This window comes from Rhopalosiphum maidis, chromosome 1, assembly GCF_003676215.2.
Source record: "Rhopalosiphum maidis isolate BTI-1 chromosome 1, ASM367621v3, whole genome shotgun sequence".
Lineage (NCBI taxonomy): Eukaryota > Metazoa > Arthropoda > Insecta > Hemiptera > Aphididae > Rhopalosiphum > Rhopalosiphum maidis.
In genome coordinates, this window is record NC_040877.1 from 56,792,073 (window position 1) to 56,814,653 (window position 22,581).

The window sequence follows — 22,581 nt, forward strand, 5'->3', positions numbered from 1 at the left end:
ATAATAAAAATGTAATTTACTACTTTGGATTTTATGAAAAGTTTATTGATATAAACTATATAGGTAGAACTTCCATATTGTTTTCAATTTTCTTTATTTTGCCGACAGTTGGTTTCATTAGCATTTTTATCGGTTTATCCGTGTGTGATGTAACTGAAGGAATGATGCACTTGAAAATAATAATGACTGAAAATGCTTCACTAGTTTTGGAATATTTTGATAATACTTATGTAATTGGTACATTTAGAGTTTAGACGAATTAATTCGACACAAAACAATTCTAATAAAATAATAATTCTATACCTACGTTTTCGGAATTGTCCACCATTATTTCTACCTTACATTTGTAATGTTCATAATATTATATTAATTGATAGTGATCGCCAACCAGATCATTAACCAAACGGAGGAAATCGATGGAATCATCGATTCTCAAATTTAGTGGGTCATCCCTCTATATATGGGTATTAGTAACAAAAATCCGAGTGGAGGTACTATTTAGGTAGTAAATGATGAATCAAAATTAGCATAAAATTTACTGGATATATTACGAAAAAAAAATCTGTTGAATTATAGTCATTACAGAATAAACAAAATGTGAAGAATATTTAAATGGGGAAAGAGATTTACCAACTTTTAGTAGGTACCTACTATTCGATATCTGTGATTTATTTGTATTATTATTTACTTATTTAACTTAACAAATGACTTATAATATATTTATATTAGTTAAACTTTAATTAATATTTGGAATTTTAAAGTAAAATGCATTAGACATTTTTATCCTAGATTCGTCGTTACCGACTTATTACGATATACCATAGGGCATAGAGTAATGCGATCTACGCGTATACACTTAATAGTAAATCCACGTTTATGAGAAATTAATGTTAGATTAATAATCTTAAATTCTTTTTTGTTATGTGTACGTCACCAGACAATGACCAGTAAATATTGACATTAAAGGATACTATATAATTATTAATTAAAAACATGGTGACATAGTAGTATAGTACAAGGGATATAGTTCAATTAGTTCTGACTTCTGATCTTCATGCTGGTCATTAATCAATAAAATGTTTTTCTTATTGGACGTGTTGTGTTTATGTTTATAAGCAATAAGCATAAACTGCATTCCAATTTCTATCCATGATTTATCAATTATCATTAACAAATACAGTCTATGGTTTAAGATTTACTATGCTCTAAGATATTGATAATTTGAAATGTAAAAAATGCAATCGATATGGATTATCCATAGCCATGGGCAAATTGTAATAAATAATAATGTAATATACATTATACACCACTCTATCAATACTCAAATACTTATTATATTTATATGACGTTATAATTTGTTTTATCGTGTGAAGGTAAACTGTAATGAGTGTAACGTCTGTAAGACTTATAGATTAGTATAAATAACTGTAAAATGTAAATTACTGTATTGTATTCTATAATAGACTATCTCTATACGTCTTCTATCTGTAGAATTTGCATACATGTAGGTGTGACGTGGCCATAGAGTTATACTCTATGGACGTGGCTAACTGCAGTTTTTCACACTTGTACGTTAGACAGCCTGTCAAAACACTTTGAAAGGATCGTTCTAGGAAAGTTGGTCAACATGTAAGTACTTGATAAAAAAAATATTTTGGCGTTTCTTTTCATTAATTTTGTTACAATTTTACGTATTGTAATTGTTCCCAAATAATTATTTCTGCATTTCGTTCAAGTTGAACGTAAATCATTTATATTATTTGGTTGAGCTACATAATTTATATGTTTTATGTTTCTTTTACTAAAAAGAATTACCGTTCTAGCCGTCGGTCGTGCTCGCTGTGTAACCGAACTTGGTCTTTTAGGTAATCGCCATCACACATTTTCCAATTAAGAAAGAAGGCCGTTAATATTGCAGTTTACCCTAAGGTAAATAGATACAAAACAAATATAAAAATATAAGCGAATATCATTTACCTCTTGGCTATTATTATTAACGCGTTGAACGCTATGGCGTTACCAATCTTCCGGCAGAATGTTTTGCCAATGGGTCACCAACTATATTTTTAATATTATTATAATTATTATGTATTATTGGTATAAAAAAATAAAATAAAAATAGTAAATTTGTATTATTTTAAAAGATAAACAACTTCAGTCGTCTTTTCTTTTTTATAAACCTTTCCCTTGTAAGTTACCTTGATTATTTTCTTAACATTGAATATGAGTAATTAGGTTACTAAAAATGGTGTGGCTTAAGGATGTTCTATATGAATAAACACTTCTTAAATAAACTCGTATATTTTTCAATGTTATACCTTTTAATCATTGAATGGTAATAGTTTTTATTTGTATCTAAAAGTATAGGATGATTTGTTAAATTTAGTACATGTAAAAAAGTTATTTTTTACTGATAAATTTGTTACACTAAATCTAAAGAGTAAGCAAAAACATTTAACAATTACCTATCTTTGAATAGCTATTAGTTTTGTTAAAATTATTTCTTTTTTGATAAAAGTCTTATTAAAAGTTATTTTGTATATACTTATTAATTGATTGTTGTCAATTAGTTCTTAACCATAAGCAAATAGACTTCAGTATTACAAAAATACAAAATATACTATTCATAATTTTGTAGATGTACAAAATATGTTTCAAGTAATGTAAAACTGCCAACTTATATAGTATAAGTTGACAATAATGTTTGTTTAAAATTTAAAAATATTTAATCATGTTCAAAATTATAAGATCCACATAATATGTAAATGTATGATCAATTTTATCGAATTATTTTTATAATTAATTACTATAGTTATTTATTTGTTTATACTTCAATTTATAAACAATGGATCTTGAGTAATATACATTTTATGAATATGCAAATCATTTTGTTGTACAAAACAATAACTACATAATTAAAATCTTAATAAATCTATTATTGTTCAATCAAAATGTTCAATACAATTTTTGTATAAGTGAAAATTTAAAATAGTAATTAGTTTATTGGCCATCTGTATTACACTTATTGTAAGTTACTTCTTAAATCCATGTAATTAAATTAACTAAAAGGGAACTATAGTTATTGTGTATTATAATATATAATATAACTAAATGCCTAAATTTAATTTATAAATATTACCAGGTATAAACAAAATAATACTAGTAAAGTTAATACTAATGGTCATTCAAATAGTATTTATTACTATTTTTTTTTATTATGTCAAATTTGAATGACCTTGTATTTAATAATGAATAATACTTATTATCATTCAATAGTTTAATTTTAACCTAATGTTACATTTTCATTTGGATAGGTATGTTAGGTATGTTGGACGGTTAGTATGGTGAGTATACATGCCAAACACAGTAATACACTACCTTCTACTTTATTTTAATGGTATAATGCATAATGGCATGTATACTTACTATATACTTATTGTATACAAGAATATAAACTTATTTTATATTTAAGCATCTGATATTGTTTGAGATATAGCGTATACCAAATATTTTAATTTTACAATAAATATTATTTTATAATTAATATTACATTATACGTTTAAAATTTTTAAAATTTATTAATCCAGTTAATTTGCTTTTTAAATATATAATAATTTGATATATTTATCAAGATTTTACTATAGAATTTAAATACTAACAGCTGAACATAATAATTTGCATTAATAAGTTGAATTAATATTCAATAAAAACTAACAAAAATTGGAAATGAAACGGGGCTTTTTAAAAAACGCAAGTAACCATTATATTATTTTGTTTAATTTGATTTTTTTTTACTGTTTATGATATAATTAGGTAAGGTATGATACTCTCAATAATCTGTTTTTTTTTTATTTATTAATATTTTGTTCTATGATTTTAAAATTCTAATAATTTTATTATACTTTTGTCTATATGAAAAACAAATATATAAAAATTATATGTTTATTTTATTATTTTTTTTTTATTTTGTGTAAATCATTATACATTATTTATCAGACATTTTTATACATAGAAAGATCTTTATAATGTTTATGATTTCATCAAATATTTATATTTAACTAACAATACATTTAAATTTAATTGTACAATAGATATTTAAAAATTAAAAAAATTTAAATGAAATAATAAGAGAATTAGAAATATTTATTGATACATCAATTATTAATTACTCCAATCTGACAATAAAAAATATGTAATTTTATACTTCACAATTAACAAAAAAAATTCTTTAATTTTAAACATAAATAGAAATATGTTCCCAAAACAGTACTCTTTTTTTCAATCCATCTTCATAACTCTAAAACATTAAAATAAAATATTATTAATAATTATATTTATAAATACTATTAATAAAGTAATTTAATTTTAAGTTATACAACTACTGTCAGACTTAAAAGACACAATATATATATACCAACAGGAGAGTAAACCACATTATGATAAAATTAGTTTTGTATCTCCTCATGACACCCTGCCACTGAGACTGATTATACTAAGCTATATAGCGCGGGATTTTGTGGGGATGCACAGAAAATTGGCCTGTTCTATAGCTTAACAGAATATAGTTTTAATAATTATTTTTAAATTTAAATATTGGAATTAAAAAGTGTTATTTAGTAGTATTTAAAAATATATAAATTTTTTTAATATTTAATATAATACTTATGTTTAGATTTTATGGTTCTATGAATAATGATATAAATTTCTATTTGTATTATTGTTTATTTTAGATAATACAACAATAAAAATATATATTAATGCATGCACAAGCTATATGGTAGTTATTTTCAGTCATTCTAAAGAATTCCTTATAATGTTAATATCTGACTGATGTGCAATAAGGTAGTATAGGTCATACTTAAGATACATTTTTTTGTTTGTTATTTTATGATGTAAGAGGATTATGAATTATGATATACATGAATGCTGGAATAGAAAAGTTTTACCTTCTACTAACCAAATTAAGTTAAATTTAATATCAAAAATATAGTAAATATAAGTACTAATTGATTTTCTATTACTATAGTGTTGACATGTTAATATAAATAAATTAATTACCAACTTTATATGTACACTATATATATCTATTTACTATAATTATTGAAAATTTAAATGAATACAATAAAAAATAACAAATAATAAAATTGTACTTCATTTAAATATATTATTTTTACTCAAAATCTTAATTTATAATACTTTTAAAAATGTAAAGTATTTTGTATTATTTTTCTTTCTTACATTTTCTTAACTGATATTTTTTTTTATCAATAAACGTATATTCCAGTATTTTTATTTCATTAAATGAATGTATACAGCTATTCAATTTTAAATTAATAATATACATTTATATTTGTTTTAGTTTTTTTAACTAGTTTTTAGCTGTTTGAAATTTAAAGTTAGAAAATAGATTTTTATTAGTTAACACAATATGATGACATTTAAATGGATATTTGTTTTAAATCTATTTTAATGATAAATAGTGTATATGGTATGGATAATGAAGAGGAAGGGACAAACCATTTTATTTTACTAGCAACAAATATTTAAAATATTTATACTTAATAATTAAAGAGGTTGATTATTTCCTAATAAACTTGAACCTTGTAATTCTATGGCCTACTAAACTGTAGATAATTATTTTAAAATAATAATCAAATTAGAAAAAAAATATTTAGAACTTTTATCCAAATTTTATTTTGTAGACTAGCAGCAGTTCTTAAAATTTGGTACCCTATGGTTTTCAAGAATTATTTAGTGGCTCCGTTAACACATTAAAATTCTATATTATAAATTGCATTAAATGTATGATATGATTATCACAATATATAATTTTATTTTATCAACAAAGGCTTTGTGAACAAAAATGTTTAAGACCCACTATTGTAGACAAATTATTCAAATGTAATTACAAAATATGAAATGTTTTAAATCACTTAATGTTGTAATTGGTTGTGCTTATACTTATTTTTGGCTTCAAATGAGAATACATTAAAATAACTTTTGTGATATTCTAGTCGAAATTGCATTCTGATTTTGATATATTAATAAAATGGGAATTATAGCTTATGATCATGGGCGCAACTAGGGAGGGGGGGGGCTTGGGAGTGCATAGCACTCCCAAATTTTCTGTACTGGTTTTTTACAATATTTGTAAAATTTCTGATTTGCTAATTAATAAATTATGAGTATTGACCAGTAAAATTAAAAATTAATATTAAAGTGAATTGACCTATTTTAAAATTTAAAAGTAAGATTATTATCCAGGGCCTCACGTAGTTTTTTAATATTAGTATTATTTTTAAGTAAGTTATGATCTTTTTGAAACTGTACATTTTAAAATTATCATAAACTCATAAATGTTAGATCCTTGCAGTTAACGATTACTTGTGAAAGATCTTTTTCTGTAATGCGATGAGTGAAGAATTAGTTTCAAACAAGCATGCAACAAAATCATTTTAAAAATCTAGCTTCAATATATTATATTGAAAGAGAAATTACCAATAACATAAATACTGAAAACATTTTAAACAAGTTTGCATTAACTAATAACAGAAAAATTAATTTATTTTAACAATATTTGAGTATTATTATATTATTTACTATATTATATTAACATTTTTTTTGTGTATAATAATTTTGCTATTAAAATTATAAGTTTTAGGACTCCCATACAATTTACCCTAGTTGCGCCCATGCTAATGGTCCAGTAGTTTTATTGGCTATTATATTGAGTGAAAATACACAATTTTACAAGACTAAACTTAAATCATTTTTAAAATACTAGGTAAAATTTAAATTAATCTACATCTCCTTATTTTCCTATTATATTTTTTTTATATAAGTGAGCAAGTATTTTAATTGATAATAATTTGTAAATATTACTTTTCATTTGAATTTTTATATAAAATAGCTAGTTACATTTGAGTTCCATCTTAGAAATCTTTTTAAATACTAATTCTACACTAAGAAACAAAATAAACCATACAAATTTTGTTTGTTCATAGTAAATAATTTAAAATATAAAATCTTCATTTCAATTATTTATAATATAATATACTAATTACATCCATGTTATTTTATATTCAAAATTTTTTATATATTTATATAGAATTGGGGTGAGCATGATGATTTTGAATGAATTCTCAATTTTTTGTGGTTTGCTATGTAGTGTTAAAAATCAACAGAAATATGAAGTGGAAATATTGATTCAGGTGAAATATAATTATCTAATAAATAGTCTATAGAATAATAAATAGAATTAAATCTTTTTTTTTCATAAAATGGTTAAATTGCTAAAAATGTATACATATTTTTATTCTTCAAAAACATAATGGGCATATACATTTTTAGAGTATACAGGCAATTTAAAAATAAAATATTCTACCAATTATATTTTATTTACTAATATAAAATATATGTTGCCTAAGTCTACACATTGTACCTATCATTATTGATAATGTGTTACAAATAATTTTAAGTGGGATGAAAATGTAATATCTCTTTAAATTACTCAGGACGGACCAATTGTATAGTCATAAAACAATAGAAACACACATATATTTATATAATTAATAAGCTGTCAATTAATCTATTAAGTGTTACATATACACCCATATCATTAAAATCTTGATATATTAATATCAAGGCTACCAGGCTTTTTGGGGATATTAATTTTGACTGTTCATAGATTCTGCTAGGTATAACAAAATAAAATTGTATTCTTGGCTCATGTATTTGTTACCTCCAAATGCTAGTTAATTATAATAATAACTTGAATTACTGAAATATTTTACAATAATATAAAATGCATTTCTTCTTCCCTTTATATTCTTAGATTGCACAAAAATGTCAATATTATTTTAAACGAGTTACCTTCTGTAAATGTCTTTAAAAGTTTTCTTTAAATACTAATTTTCTTAAAGTTGAATATGCCAATAATTTTAGAAAATAAAATACAATATTTATTGTATATATCACTTTGTTTTTTTCTAAGTAAATAATCTAAGTTTAGTCAATAATTTATTTACATTTGAGAATATCAGAACATTTTTTATTAATTATGAGTATAGCAGATTTATATGTATGTTATTAGTAATATGTTTGAAGGTCCATGTGCAAAAGCATAATAGGGAGTCTTTAACTAACTACTATCTAGTCATAATAATTTATAAATTAACTTCTTAACTGTACATATTAATATATTTTAAAAAACAATACTGATGATTTATTATTAAAAAGTGACTTTTTTTGGGAATAAAGTAATTACACATTTTTTAAAGTCAGCATAAACTTAAGAATCTTTAATTCATTAAGTGAAACCTCTTAAAAGCCCAGTAATCATTAACTATAAAAATAGATTTTCTATCACATTTATATTTTAATTAAAATAAATAATAGGTAACTAAAATATTTTGTACACAAGTATGTCCCATGTGGAGAACAATTGATTAAAAATCATGAGATTAATAAAAAATTATATTTCCTCTTAAAATCAATATTTTAATTTAAAATTAAATCTATTTGGTTTCTGTCTTGCTTTTTTCATTAATCATTTTATGATAATATTCAATTTTATAATTATTAGGAATAATAAGAGTAACTTTCATTTTAAAAATAATCAAGGTGTGGTTAAAAATCTATAATCATGATAATACAATTTTATAATTTAAATTCTTCTGCTTCTTTTAATAACAATAATAATAAGAATATATTCCTATCTCCGTTTAAAAAAATACAGTAAATTAATAATAGATACTTTAAAGTGAGCTTTAAAACTATCAAAGTATAACATTTAAAAAACAGAGGGGGCCCTTGTGCAGTGCACACCTTGTACACTAGGTAGTTATGGCACTGTTCATTACTTACATAACACATTGTATTTTGTTAATCAACTTAATTTTTATAAAATATTAAAAATCACACAGAAAAAAATATTGAAAATATATATTTTTAACAACAAATTAGGTATATTATATAGTTTTTGTTTGTGTTGATGAGAAATTGACAGACAGAAAAAAATCTAAATAGGTGATTTAACATTCACCATTCTCAACTTGTAAACACACCCTGTTCATACTAATATGAATAGCAATTAAATTATATTTAAATATTTTACTGATCTAAATATTAATCTCGTTATAATAATATGTACATACTAATTAAAATATCAATAATTAAATTGTATAAACAAATTCTTTAAATCTAAATAATGTCTAACTCAAATATGATGGTTAAATTAAGTAACATTTAATACCCCATAAAAACTTGCGCTTAAAATTAAACAATTCTATATCTATAAATACTCTAATAGAATTGAATAATTAATACAACTAAATAAAATATAAATACATGAAATATAACTAAGTTAAAAACCTTTTTTAATTTGTAAAATAATAATTTTGTTAAAGAGGGCATCACTGTAATATGTTTCTGGCCCACATGCAATACACAACATAGATAAAATGCATTCACACAAAATTATTTTTATGGTTTTTAAGTAATAGTAAAATCATCAATTTCAAAAACTATGGATAATAATATTTTTAAGGATTTAATATATATAGTTTTTTGTGTCTAAAAATGAATTATCTATTTAAATTTACAAAACATAATTAATTTTAATTTTAATACGTCAAAAAACAAATAAAATACAAAATGTCAAATCTTTAAAAAATATTCATTTCTATCTAAGTTACTGATGATTTTACTCTCAATATTACGCAAGAATCATTAAAAATATATTTTGTCGGTCAGATGAGTTGGAAAGAATATCTACTAAAAAAATAGATTGATACTCTGAAGAGATCGAAAAAAAAATGATTTACATGAAGTTGATAACAACTTATGTATTTTATTATTTGACAACTATACTAATTTGGATAACTTTTATTTAATATATATTGATGTATATAATTTAAGAAGTAGTGTCGTATCAATTTATATTCAGTAAAAATTAATACTGATATCTTGTTAAAAAATTAAAATTCAGACTTATTTATAATTTTATTATTATTTTGTGGATTGGTGTGGTGCGATCGTACACTCAACTGCGGAAACACTCTGAGTGTATGTATCGGTCGATGTTGCTAGCTCCTGGGATTTTAGTGACAAATCCTAATTCTTCAAAATTGATAATAACTGTTTAAAACTAAATTAAATTAATAAGAAAATTTAGTTATTAGCTTGAAAATAATAGAGTTTAAATGATTAAATTTAAAAATAAATAAATAATAATTACATCTATCAGGTATATAGATTATAATTTTTGTAGTGTATTTTTTATAAAAATTATTAATAAATATGTTATAATATTTAAATAACCATAATCTATTATGCTACTTAAAAATAATAATAATTATTATATTTGATCTATTTAAAAGCTATGTATTATTAAATATTAATATTATATTAATAGAAACAAAATTATTATTATTATCAGTTAACCTACTGGAATTCACTATTTTTATAATAAAAATCATGACTATTATTTTATATTTTTATTGGGTTAATATTTTATGTCAATTTATTAATTATTATTTATTATTATTAATAGGTAAAAATTAAACATTAATACTATTATAGTCTACTAATGCTAATTATTTTAAATATTGTTAATTGTATTAATTTTTAATTTACAATGCATTTAACTATGGCATTTATTGGTTTATTATTAAAATTGTTTATTATATTTTTAAATAATATAAAAGTTAAAAACTAAATTATAGAAACAAGATATAATAATATCATTAATGTATAGTAAAAATATAACTTTTTTTATTAAAAAAGAATACACAGATAAAATTAACAAAAAAAAAGTATGCATTTAAAATTTAGGTATGTATCTAAAATAAATATAGTTTTAAATTAGATACTGAGATTTTAAATTATTTATTTATAATAATAATTATTCATATAACTATAATATTATATTACAAAATACATACTTCCATGTTAAAATGATAGGTATATTAAAAATAATTGTTATACAAATAGCACAATATAAATAGATAACTTTACTTTAGAATTATAAATGTATTATTTTTTCTGTAACTTAAGATTTAAAAAAGTTTCAAATTAAATTAATTAAACATTAATTACATGTTTAAGTTTAATTATTTTTTTGAATATTACAATGCAACTAATTAGTTTGATAGAAATTAAATCAGGGATGACTAGGTTAATAGTATAGTTAACTATATTTAAATATAATTTTCTGAGCTTTTATAATATCATATTAGTATTTTAACTATGTTAACATTTAACCTTTAAAAATATAGGTATTTTTTCCAATTTGAAATTATTTTAACTAGATAACGCAATTTGCCAAGTATTTTACTCTTTTTTTCTTTATATTATTCAAGTTATGAATTTTAACTTGATGACCATATAAGAAAATTTTTTATAGCTTTTCTACTACTTAAAGAGTGCCCCACTGTGATACAAACTTGTTTTTAAAATGAAAAGCCTCTCTTTTTTTACTGTAATTTAATGGATAATTTTTTAAGAAATATTAATGTACCAAGTTTAAAATTTAAATAAAAATTTTCTTTGTTATTAAAATGTATACATTAATGACAACTGTCTTTAAAAATGTTATTACAAAAGCATGAAATAGATAAATATATGATATAATGATAATAACTAAAATTTCCAAATTTGCAGAGCTCATATACATATTACCTACCAAACCCATTATAATGAACATAATATTGTCTTTAGTATGGAGTTTAATAACTAAAACGGTCAAGTTTTGATTTTGAAACATCGACATTTTCAGAAATATTATACACTAAACAATTAACAGTAGACAAGGGATTATCATTTAAAAAATAGGTTGTTAATCCATAGGGAACTTGTAAGATATTACAAAAAAATTTTAAGAATTTAAAATATGATATTTAAGTATATTAAACATTGCGAAACCAGATGTTGAATAAATGTATCATTTAGAGAGAAGAGGATAAGCAATGAATCACCTTACATATTATTAGAATCTACAAGAGTAATAATTGCAATTAATCAAAAAATATTTCATAAATTGTATATATCTGTAATTAAAATTAATGGTTAATTATAGAATTTAACAGCTTAAATAAAATTACAATATAATAAATTTATGGAGTTTGTAAAATATTTTGAAAATAATTTTTGCTTTTGTACCTATCTACCTACAAAAAATTAATTTTTAAATTTAAACTGGTATATACTAATTAAAATATCATAGTTTAGTGTAATAAATTACCATGATAGGTAACTTAAGCTAAGGTTAAAATATCAATAAATATTAATTGTCGATATGCAAATAAATAAATATTTTTATGTTTACTTTATTATTATATGTATTGACTATTTGTTTAACTATTGTGTAGTATATTAAGACAAATGTTGTTGGAAAAAAAATTGATTTTAAGTATAATAATTTAAATTGAATAATTGAACAGTTTACCTGTAAATCTGGTAACGTATTGCGGTCCACGATTATTTTTTGTTTCGTATATATTACGCACTTGTCGTATGGTTATTTTTCATTTTTTTTTAACCCAAAACCGTGTACGCACGACGATACTCACTAAACGCTTGATTATTAGTGACTGACGAGTGACGAGGACGACTGTTGTTATCACATATGTTGTTATATTATTATATTGTATTGTTGTCATCATGGTCTACAGTGTTCACGTCTGTCTGATTATTTCTCTGGATCTTAATAAATTTGTTGTTCAATGGTATTTTAGTTTCAATTTAATTACTTAAGTTTCCATTTTTTATATCAAGTGAATTTTCTAATAATCTAATTCAATAAAACTTTGTTATTGTTCTAATTTTGGTGAAGAACGTAAAATTTATTGGAATGTAATTATAATTTTGAGATAAAAAATATTGTATTTGTGTTTATCATCCATGGATCTGTTTTTGTAACTTGTTTTTCTAGGTTGGGTCTATGATGTTGCGTTTGTGATTTGTGTTAAGCAAGTAGGATTTTACCAATAATTTCAATTTTCAAGACTTATTAAAATTTGTTACTGTCTGAAAATACGGACATGTTTTCACTCCAATAATGTTCAAATATAATCACAGGTGATTGTTGTATTTACACGCCGCCAAGACCATGAGCTTTGGCGAAACTATTTTACGTAAATACGGCTGGACTCAAGGTAAACAAAATAATTATTATTTTCAAAAACACATGCAGCTTCTAAAGAAATTGTTTTTATCCTGTTGTTTCTAAAAATTCCTTGACTTATGTTTTTCCAAAACATTAAATACATCATACAATGTCTTTATTAACGTTGTGCTTGTACACTTGCTTACAATCTGTCTGTCGGTTCAAATCTTAGTGCGTTTATTACATTTTGCATTGTAAATTGATATCAATACACTTGGTGAATGTTTATCATATTTCTGTCAAATAATTGCTATTGAATTAATTTGTGCTGGTAATCAATAAAAGTCAACATTAGTCAATTATTTAAATCGGTTTTTGGTATATATTTGGTCATTGATAATTATTGTTGAACAGTTACAAATTTCTAATGCAAAATTTTTCCTTTGTCTGAAGTATAACGGTGAGATTTTTTTTTAAAAACTGTTCAGAATATGTTGTATCTTAGGACACCCATGAATATCATGTTGCATACTGATTGATCAATTACATTATTATGTTATGAAGTTAATTTGCAATTATATGGTGAATTGTTCTAATATAATAATATCTTATCTATGCCCCAATGATTGTGGTATGAACATATAATTTGATAAAATACAAAAGAGTAATTTATATTATATTTCAAAAGTATTTAATAATACATCAATATTAAATTTAATAATTGACTATTTATTGTATACTGTTTAATTAGTATATTTGGTATTCCTTTCATTTAATTTACTAATGTAGTTATATATTTCCTTTAAATTTTTAGGATGAGTATAACTTACAAGTATGATAAACTTATTATGAACAAGCAAGTTCATTGATTGTTGTAAAATGCTTAGCCAAGTTAATTTCTTTAAAAAATTAATTTTCCTATTAATTATTAACACTATGTTAATTTATATTACCGCTAAACATGGTTTAATGAATAAATGATAGTATAATTTAATATAATAGAAGCACTAAATTTTGAAAGTTCAAATTATTAACCAATAATATTAATATTTTTAGTTCTCTTTTTATATTGTTATTGTTAATAAACACTATGTACTATGGATTTAGTATATATTATTGGTACATAATATGAAATTTTTAATTTTATCTAGAAATAAAACAAGGTCATTAGTTAATTCAATTTCGTACAGACATCCTTATGTTTAAAGCCTAACCTTTAACCAATTAATCTAATTATTTTTTTGTTTATGCTTAATAAGAAATATTTATAACTATTGGTTTAATATCCTCTAAAATTACTTGTTAGTTTATAGTTGTAACTTTATTTTTAATTTATATTATATTTGATGTATTATGTTTTCAAATTTGTTGTATAAATAATATCTTTCTTAATTTTTCATGCATTCAGTTGAGGAATAAATAAATAAAAATATAAACATGGTTATTGTTTATTTTGTAAAAATCTTCATGTACTAATAGCCAATAGGAAACACAATGGGTAGTAAATATTATGCATTATTTAATTGCATTTATCTTTAGTTATGTATCGTTTGGACTAACATATAGAATAATTGTGTTTAGGGTGGTGAGCGCCATGCATGAGGATCGTTGGTACTTCTCAAAAGAGCAGCTGGAGAATACACCCAGCAAACGATTTGGCATCGATGCTGATAAAGAGCTGTCATACCGACAGATTGCTGCCAACCTCATTCAAGAGATGGGCCAAAGGTTGCACACCACCCAACTGTGTATAAACACTGCCATTGTGTATATGCACCGTTTCTACATGTACCATCCTTTTACGCTATTTCATCGTAATGCAATAGCTACCGCATGTCTTTTTCTTGCTGCTAAGAATGAAGAACAACCGCGAAAATTGGAACATGTTCTCAAGGTTTCCATAATTTGTCTAAATAAACAACATGGTCATAATTTTCATCACATTGATAATAAATCTGAAGTTTATTTAGAGCAAGTACAAGACTTGTTAAAAAATGAAGAAACTTTGTTAAAAACTTTAGGTTTTGAAACAGCCATTGATCACCCTCATACTCACATAGTAAGATGTTGTCATTTGGTAAGAGCCAGTAAAGATCTCGCCCAGACAGCATATTTTATGGCATCCAATAGCCTACATTTAACCACCATGTGTGTCCAATATAAACCAACCATTGTCGCTTGCTTTTGTATACATTTAGCATGCAAATGGTCAAAATGGGAGTTAAAAGATAGTATGGAGGGAAAACCATGGTTTTGGTATGTAGATCAAAGTGTAACAACTGAACTACTAGAACAATTAACTACAGAATTTTTAACAATATTTGATAAATGTCCATCTCGTCTGAAAAAACGATTAATGGCTACTAATACCATGGACAAAAATGGAGCATTAGCTAATTATTGTTCTTCTCAACAAATGCAATCACCAACTCCTCCTTTGCCTTCTAATTATAAACACCAGGGTCATTCCCGAATGGTAAATGCCAGGCCTACACCGTCCAAATTTCCTAATCCTATAGTCTTCCAACCGCCAACCAGAACTAATGGTGTTCCGACAGATCACAAATTTGTAGTACCTGCTACTAGACCTATTCCTTCTAAAGAACAGCCACCCTCACCAATCGTTAATAAACCACTAGCACCAGTAAAACCTAAAGTTGAAATACCGACAACTTTAAATAATAATGTTAAAAATGAAATTCTCCCACAAAGACCTAAATCAATACCTAAACCTCCGGAACAAGTTATTAAACAGGAAGTTATAACTAAACAAGAAATGATTGTCAAACCTGAACCTATTCGAAATCAATTTTCTGTTGGTCGGGATAACCATTCTGAAGTAATAACAAGTGTGCTCAAAGAAATGACCAAGCATAATGATTTAAATATTTTATCTGTGATTAAATCTCCTCGAGAATCTCCACCCAAAGTTAAAAAGCCATCAATATTTAGTCCAGTACCTGAAGATGAACCACAAGATGTTAAACCTTTTATTATTAAATCTGAACCATCAGAAAATATACTTATTAAATCAGAACCAATAGATGAAAGTTACAATAAATCTGAACCACTAATAGAAAGTTACGTTAAATCTGAACCATTACTAGAAACTTTTATTAAATCCGAGCCAATGAGTCCTGAGACTCTAGATGTACCTAAATTTGATCCTGAGCTAATGTTAAATCCTGTTGGTCCAACTGGTACTATTGAAATGGATGGAGAAACTTGTAATTCAAATACACATAAAAAGAAAAAGAAAAAACATAAAGAAGAAAAACGTGAAAAAAAGAAACATAAAAAGGATAAAAAACATAAGGACGGAGAACATAGACATCACAAGCATAAAGATAAACACAAAGAACCAGAACCTATTAGAATAACAATACCAAAAGAAAAAATTAAGCAAATACCACCTGTAGTTATAACTACACCACATTCTCCTCCTAGAGGCATTAAATTAAAAATTGCCAAAGAAAGAATTGGAGGTAATGGTCCAGGATCTGGAAGTAGTTTACGTATTAAAATCAGTAAAGACGATAGAGGATTAAAAAGGGATCATAGTCCAAATGAAACAACTCCAAAGAGAAATCGTAAAGAACGAAGAGATTCTGATTCCGGATTAGGTTTTAGTCAGAGTTAGTATTTATTGTTTGTAAACTGGAATCGAAACTATATATCATACATTATTATTTTTTGTTTTTATAACAAAACAGAGTGTTTGAATAAGTATTTTTCATTTGTTTTTTTTTATTTTATAAAAATGAATTTATAAATTGGAAAAATGGAACAAAAAAAAAAAAAACATTTTGCAAATACTTTTTCTCTTAGATAAATGTTTCGATTTCTGGTCTGTGTCGTTGTGCAATATAATAATAATATAATGCTCTTCCCGACACTTAATTTTATGTTTTCGTTTTGTTGTTAACAATTTAAGTGCCTTTATTTTGTTTGGTCTTTTATTATTTATATATACATAAGTCAAACATAATTCACTTAACGAGTAGACCTCCTAGTACATACTCGTACACATAAATATTATAAATAGCTAACATCATCATCTCACACGTCAAGCTATAAACTATAATATTGATTTTGTGATAATTGACGGACATGCGTCAAACTTATTTGTACCACTACCATTGTAAATATTGTAATGTCGACTGAGTTAACAATCATAGAAAAAAAAAATTATGGTTTTTAGGAATTTACATATTAAACATTGTATTTTGCAGAGCTCATAATATTAACTTTTTTTTCCAAACTCCCTAAGACCTAAATTTTCAATATTCTAGTAAATAAATTTTTTTAAATTGTATATTTTGTATTTGTACTTGGTTATGTAATTATTTTTCTGCGTACATAAGTAAAAAAAAAATGTTGTTAAAAAAGTGCTTTTTTACTTAACATTTTTATCATCCTCTATTTCTTTTTGCATACCTACCTAATTACATAAGTAAATGTGTTTTAATAATACTGGACAAAAAAAAGGTTCATTAATAATATGTAAATGTGTGACCCAATCGAATAAAATTATGAATATTAGGTACATCATAAACTTGAAAAAATAATTAAGTTTACTAAACCTTATATCATATTTTAATACATACACTTTTAAAGAAAGTTATTTGTTCTTGATATAAGACCTGATCATTTGCCTCACTTTGAAATGATATAAAAAAAAAAAAAAATCTGACATTTTACATAATGCTAATAGCTTAATCGATTATATTGTTGTTTATCTCATGTGTGAACAGCACATTTAAACTAGTTATTAATGGAAGATCTACTAACTATTGGTGTATACGTTGAACCGATGGACAGACAAGCAAATTGATACATTTAAGTACCAAATTATGGTTAACCAAACGGCTTGTTTGTTTCATTGAAATAATGTTTGTTTTTTCTGATATATAAAATGGTTAGGCAAGGGACTAGGCAAAAAAGAAGACGGAATTGCCGCTCCTGTCCGTGCAAGTCTTAAATTTGATCAAACTGGTATTGGTTATGACACAGCTAATGCAGAGTCTTATGAAGATAAATGGTGGACTCGTACTTACAACGATGCAGCCAAAGGAATAGATGTCAAAAATAAAGTAATGTATTTAATAGAACATTAAGAATGTAGAAATTAAGTTATCAATAAAAATATTATATAATGAATTAAGAATTGAATACTATTAGGTATTTAGGTTATATTAAATACTACATTTAATTTGATAAAATATTCTCTTTTTTAGAATGGAAATGTTTCTTTTAAATCAAAAAAAAAAAAAAAGAGCTAAGGTAATTTGTATTCATGATAATATGCATACAATATACATATAAAAAAAAGTATATCCTATTATTGTTGAGTAACATTTAATTTTTCGAAGAGGTTAAATCTATGTTTTTCAGTTATTCTTTGGTTTACTTGTCATAAGTAAGTCTAAGACAAATATAATATATCTATACATTTTATGTAAAAAAATATCCGCTTACATCCATAAAATCCAAATAAGTCTAAATGAGTTCTCTCAAAGCGTAATTGGGCTTTGTATGCAATCATGAGGCTTAATCAGCTGCCATAACACAATACCTAATACATATATAAATAAGTAAGTAACTATTAACTTACTATTATTAACGTTGAGTCACTATTTCAGTGTTTTTTTGTAAATTTTCATTGTTTTATATGATATAGAAAATATGAATAGTTATCGAAGTGGTACACTAATAATTCTATCTGTATGAAAGATGTAAATTAATTATTTTCAGCAGGACGAACTATTGTAGATATTAAACACCAATACTATAGAAATACTGGTTGTTTGAAATTACTATAGTCATAAGTAGTACGGTCTACTGAGTTAACCAAATCTTATTGACGCATATCAACTTAACTGAGTTAAAAAAACCATTAACTTGCCGAGCCTTGGTATAATAAAGTAGTAATCCAGCTACCATTGAGACTCGACGATCACCATAGAAAATGAAATAACCAAATAATAATTTCCAGTGCTTCAAAGTTAAACATTGGCCTCCAGTCGCAAGATCTCTGCAAGTTCAACGCCCGCTCTCAATTCAAAAAATATTGCCTAAATTTTTTACTAGCGTTTCATTAGAATTAACTCAACTAACGTAACCTCCTGATCTCAAGGCTATCTGTTTCCAGTGTTCCCACCATTCCTGATGACCTCAAAGGGCGTCTAAAACGAACGTGTTGTCTTGACTTATTAAATAATTAACCCCATTTACATTTATGTCAGAGAATTCCATCATCAATATATGGCTTCTTCCCTCGTCCTCAGTCTAAAATTTTAACTTAATATATTATTTTACATTATACTTTTTTTATGTTTTTATATCATTTATTCACTTGATCTTATTGTAAACACTGAAATTTACAGATGGTTCAATTACAAATAAAAACAGTAAAAAAATTATGATTACTATAAATTCAATACTTAAAAGTGCACATTGTTTTTTTAGAGCTGCTAGGCATGGATTAAATATGGATGGAAAGTTGGCTAGATTACGTAAACAGGATGAGCAATTATTAGCTGCTAATGAAAAAAAAGAAGAAACCAGAGGCACGGAGAAATAAAACTAAAATGTAATTGTACTATTTTATGAAAAACTCTTTGTTTATAATTTTTAGATGAAAAAAATAGTTATACAAATAACATACACATAAATATTAAACATATTTTTACTAAATGTACACAAAATTGAAATAATTGTATAAAAATATAATAAATCAAGAACGTATAATTATCAAAACAACATATTATACAAATTGTTATATTACTATAATACATTATAAAATGGACTTTATTTTATTGTTCCTCTTAATTTTAAAATAAATTATTACACACAATTTGAGCTTGAGGAAAACGTTCATCGTTTGCCCTTAACAATTAAATATGGCAATTTGTTACATATTTTAACAATACTAGGCAAACTGAAATAACATCTTATATGAGCAAATTAATAAGAAATAAGAATACAACTCATGCACACGTAAGTACATTTTACTCACATTACACGTTACATTGTTATTCGAAAACAAAGCTTATAAATAATTTGATTGAAAATATTGTGACTGCGTTCATGTATAAAAAAATATAAAAATTTACTTGTCAATAAAATAGGTAACGTATAATTTACACGCTAAAACAAAGTTTTGTGTATAGATGATATTTAAAAATAAATTGAGAAACTGAGTTCTATGAATTGTGTATCAACTATCAATATCAAATTTGAATTACTGGGTGAATATAATTATAAAAGATTATATTTATTTGTATGCGGTTACAGAGTATACCGTGGTTGATCAATAATCATCGTTATAAACGAATCAAACATGGTAAACGATCAGTTGGTTTTTATTGGTTCTTACTCTTAGTTTTTAACTTTGTACCTATTATACGAAATTGTCTTCGTAGTGGTATTAAATCGTATTTTTAATTATTAATTTAGGTATACACAGAACGCACCCAGTTAATGGGACTTAAATCAAAAGTATCTATAAACGCTTAACTAAACAGTCGTTATTTATAATATTTCAGTACAGCGTATTCAATAGTATTAATAATATATGAAAAGCGTACGTTTTTGATAAATTTATAATACAGTTAAGTTTATAGTTCTATACATAATAAATATAGTTAATTACAAAAGTACAAAACACATGATTACGGGAAGAAAACTATGCAGAGAAAAGTAGGTATCAATGATAATAGGTTATTAATAATATATAGATGCTTATTACGTGGCTACGTATTAAACAAAACGATTAATAATATTGGTCAAAAATTGCACGTTCTAATAGTCCCTTCCAATTGTAGCAACAACGTTAAAATTTTTCGACGCGTTGTGTTTATAATAATATGTAGGTACTTAAAATCAGAGATGTTTTAAATCGACTAAATGAGTTTGCCATACGTATACTAAATTAATAAATTTATAACGTACAGTTTTAATAACAGCGAGTAATTTGTATGTATATCAAAAAATAAGATTTCGTAGAATTCCTGAATCGCGTACTTCACACATAGGTGAGATTAGAATATACAATAATATGTTCGTCACGTTATTGGTCGTAAAATACAAACGTTTTGAAACAGGTGATAGGATGACAGCTGGTGCTACACTGCGTCTATTATATTATTATTATGTTTACCAATCGGCAATCGCACTCAAAAACGATTGTTTTTGTTCATAAAAATTACACGTCTAGTTTAATGCCCGATACGATGATATTTTACTAGGTAAGGCACGCGGTTAAATATGTGTATATACTAGAAAAATTGATTGTTTCTCTTCGTCCTACACGGCTACACTACAGGTATAAATGAGTAAATCGATGATCGGTATTTGACATCCAGTTTTATCTAACGACCATACCTATTATTGTTACTATTATTACTATAACCATTCATAATTTATAAATGACCGGATCGAGGATAAAATCTCTAATAACAGAATCGATTTGTACAATTTATTATTATGTACCTATTACCGATATATCTAAATACCTACAAAATATTGAGGACGATGGCCTTTGGGGGTGATTTAGCCTCGACATCTCAAAATAAGTTGTTTTATACAATAATAAAAGATAATAACTGTACATGAATACATAAAAAAACAAAGTTCGTTACATATAGTTATAGGGTGGGGTTGGGGTAGATGTATATATTATACATCTAGCCTTTATATACACATAAATTTAATATAGGTATATGTACAAAAACGATGTTATTACAGTGACCGCAGTTGAGGGAAAATGGGGATATTTAAATTGTGTATAGTTTTTCAAGGAGAGGGGGGGGGCCGCGGGGACTAGACGCGGTAATAACATCGCATTTTTTATGTGATATCAGTATTGTACCGACTACCGAAGTTATAATGTAATAGGTATTATATAAAATACGCGAGTATGCAAACGACGTGGAGTGGATAGAGGGTAGTCGATCACAGTTCGGTGGTGACCTCTACGTCCTTCCGGTTGAACGTTGTTAACCCGTTACTGTTGTGCATCGTAGGACGTCCGAACTCCTTCTTCTCCCGGAACATTACGTTGTCGTTGGTGGGACTGATGACAGCCGCAGTGGCCGCGGACTCGGCGTCGTCCGCCGGGTCGAACGCCATGTTCGTCCTGCCGAACGTGCTGGTGCCGCCGTTCGCCATGCCACGACCCATGCTGGATGTCCTGGCCGTGGTCGCCGCTTCCGAGCTCACGGGACTGTGTCCGTCTGCGAATAACGCGATTGCGATATTATATTATGCAAACATTTTGCAATTTTTATACGCCGTTTCCTACCGTTATACTTATGTAATATAGGTAGAAGTAACTACACCTATTAGCCTATATAAATAGCGGCTATCCTTAAAAATATAGGTACAGCGAAACATAATAAGTAACCACTCATCCTCAATAATTTTCATCCATATAACACCCCACACACTGAATAGTTTGTTCAACATGTTAAAAA

At 25.2% G+C, this 22,581-nt stretch overlaps 2 protein-coding genes across 6 annotated transcripts in view; one reads left to right on the forward strand and one right to left on the reverse strand.

Annotated features, from left to right (window-relative positions):
* The first annotated feature begins 1,660 nt into the window (after window positions 1–1,660).
* LOC113555233 (cyclin-T1) lies at window positions 1,661–17,343 on the forward strand. Of its 4 annotated transcripts, none has more exons than XM_026959626.1 (3): window positions 1,661–1,929; window positions 12,932–13,154; window positions 14,687–17,343. In XM_026959626.1, exon 3 carries the CDS (start codon window positions 14,700–14,702, stop codon window positions 16,743–16,745), a length of 2,046 nt encoding a protein of 681 aa, XP_026815427.1. In that variant the 5' UTR covers window positions 1,661–1,929; window positions 12,932–13,154; window positions 14,687–14,699; the 3' UTR covers window positions 16,746–17,343. The 4 variants fall into 4 exon arrangements, with proteins under 4 accessions (XP_026815427.1, XP_026815443.1, XP_026815436.1 ...); XM_026959635.1 differs by lacking the exon at window positions 1,661–1,929 and adding an exon at window positions 12,710–12,852; XM_026959642.1 differs by lacking the exon at window positions 12,932–13,154.
* Window positions 17,344–19,858: 2,515 nt separating this feature from the next.
* The window catches only part of LOC113552005 (cadherin-99C), a 54,862-nt gene continuing 52,139 nt past the window's right edge, over window positions 19,859–22,581 (reverse strand). For both annotated transcript variants that reach the window (XM_026954657.1, XM_026954648.1), the window contains exon 24: window positions 19,859–22,341. In XM_026954657.1, the coding sequence (XP_026810458.1) occupies window positions 22,061–22,341 (281 nt within the window). In that variant the 3' untranslated portion in view covers window positions 19,859–22,060. The remainder of the gene's footprint in view (window positions 22,342–22,581) is intronic.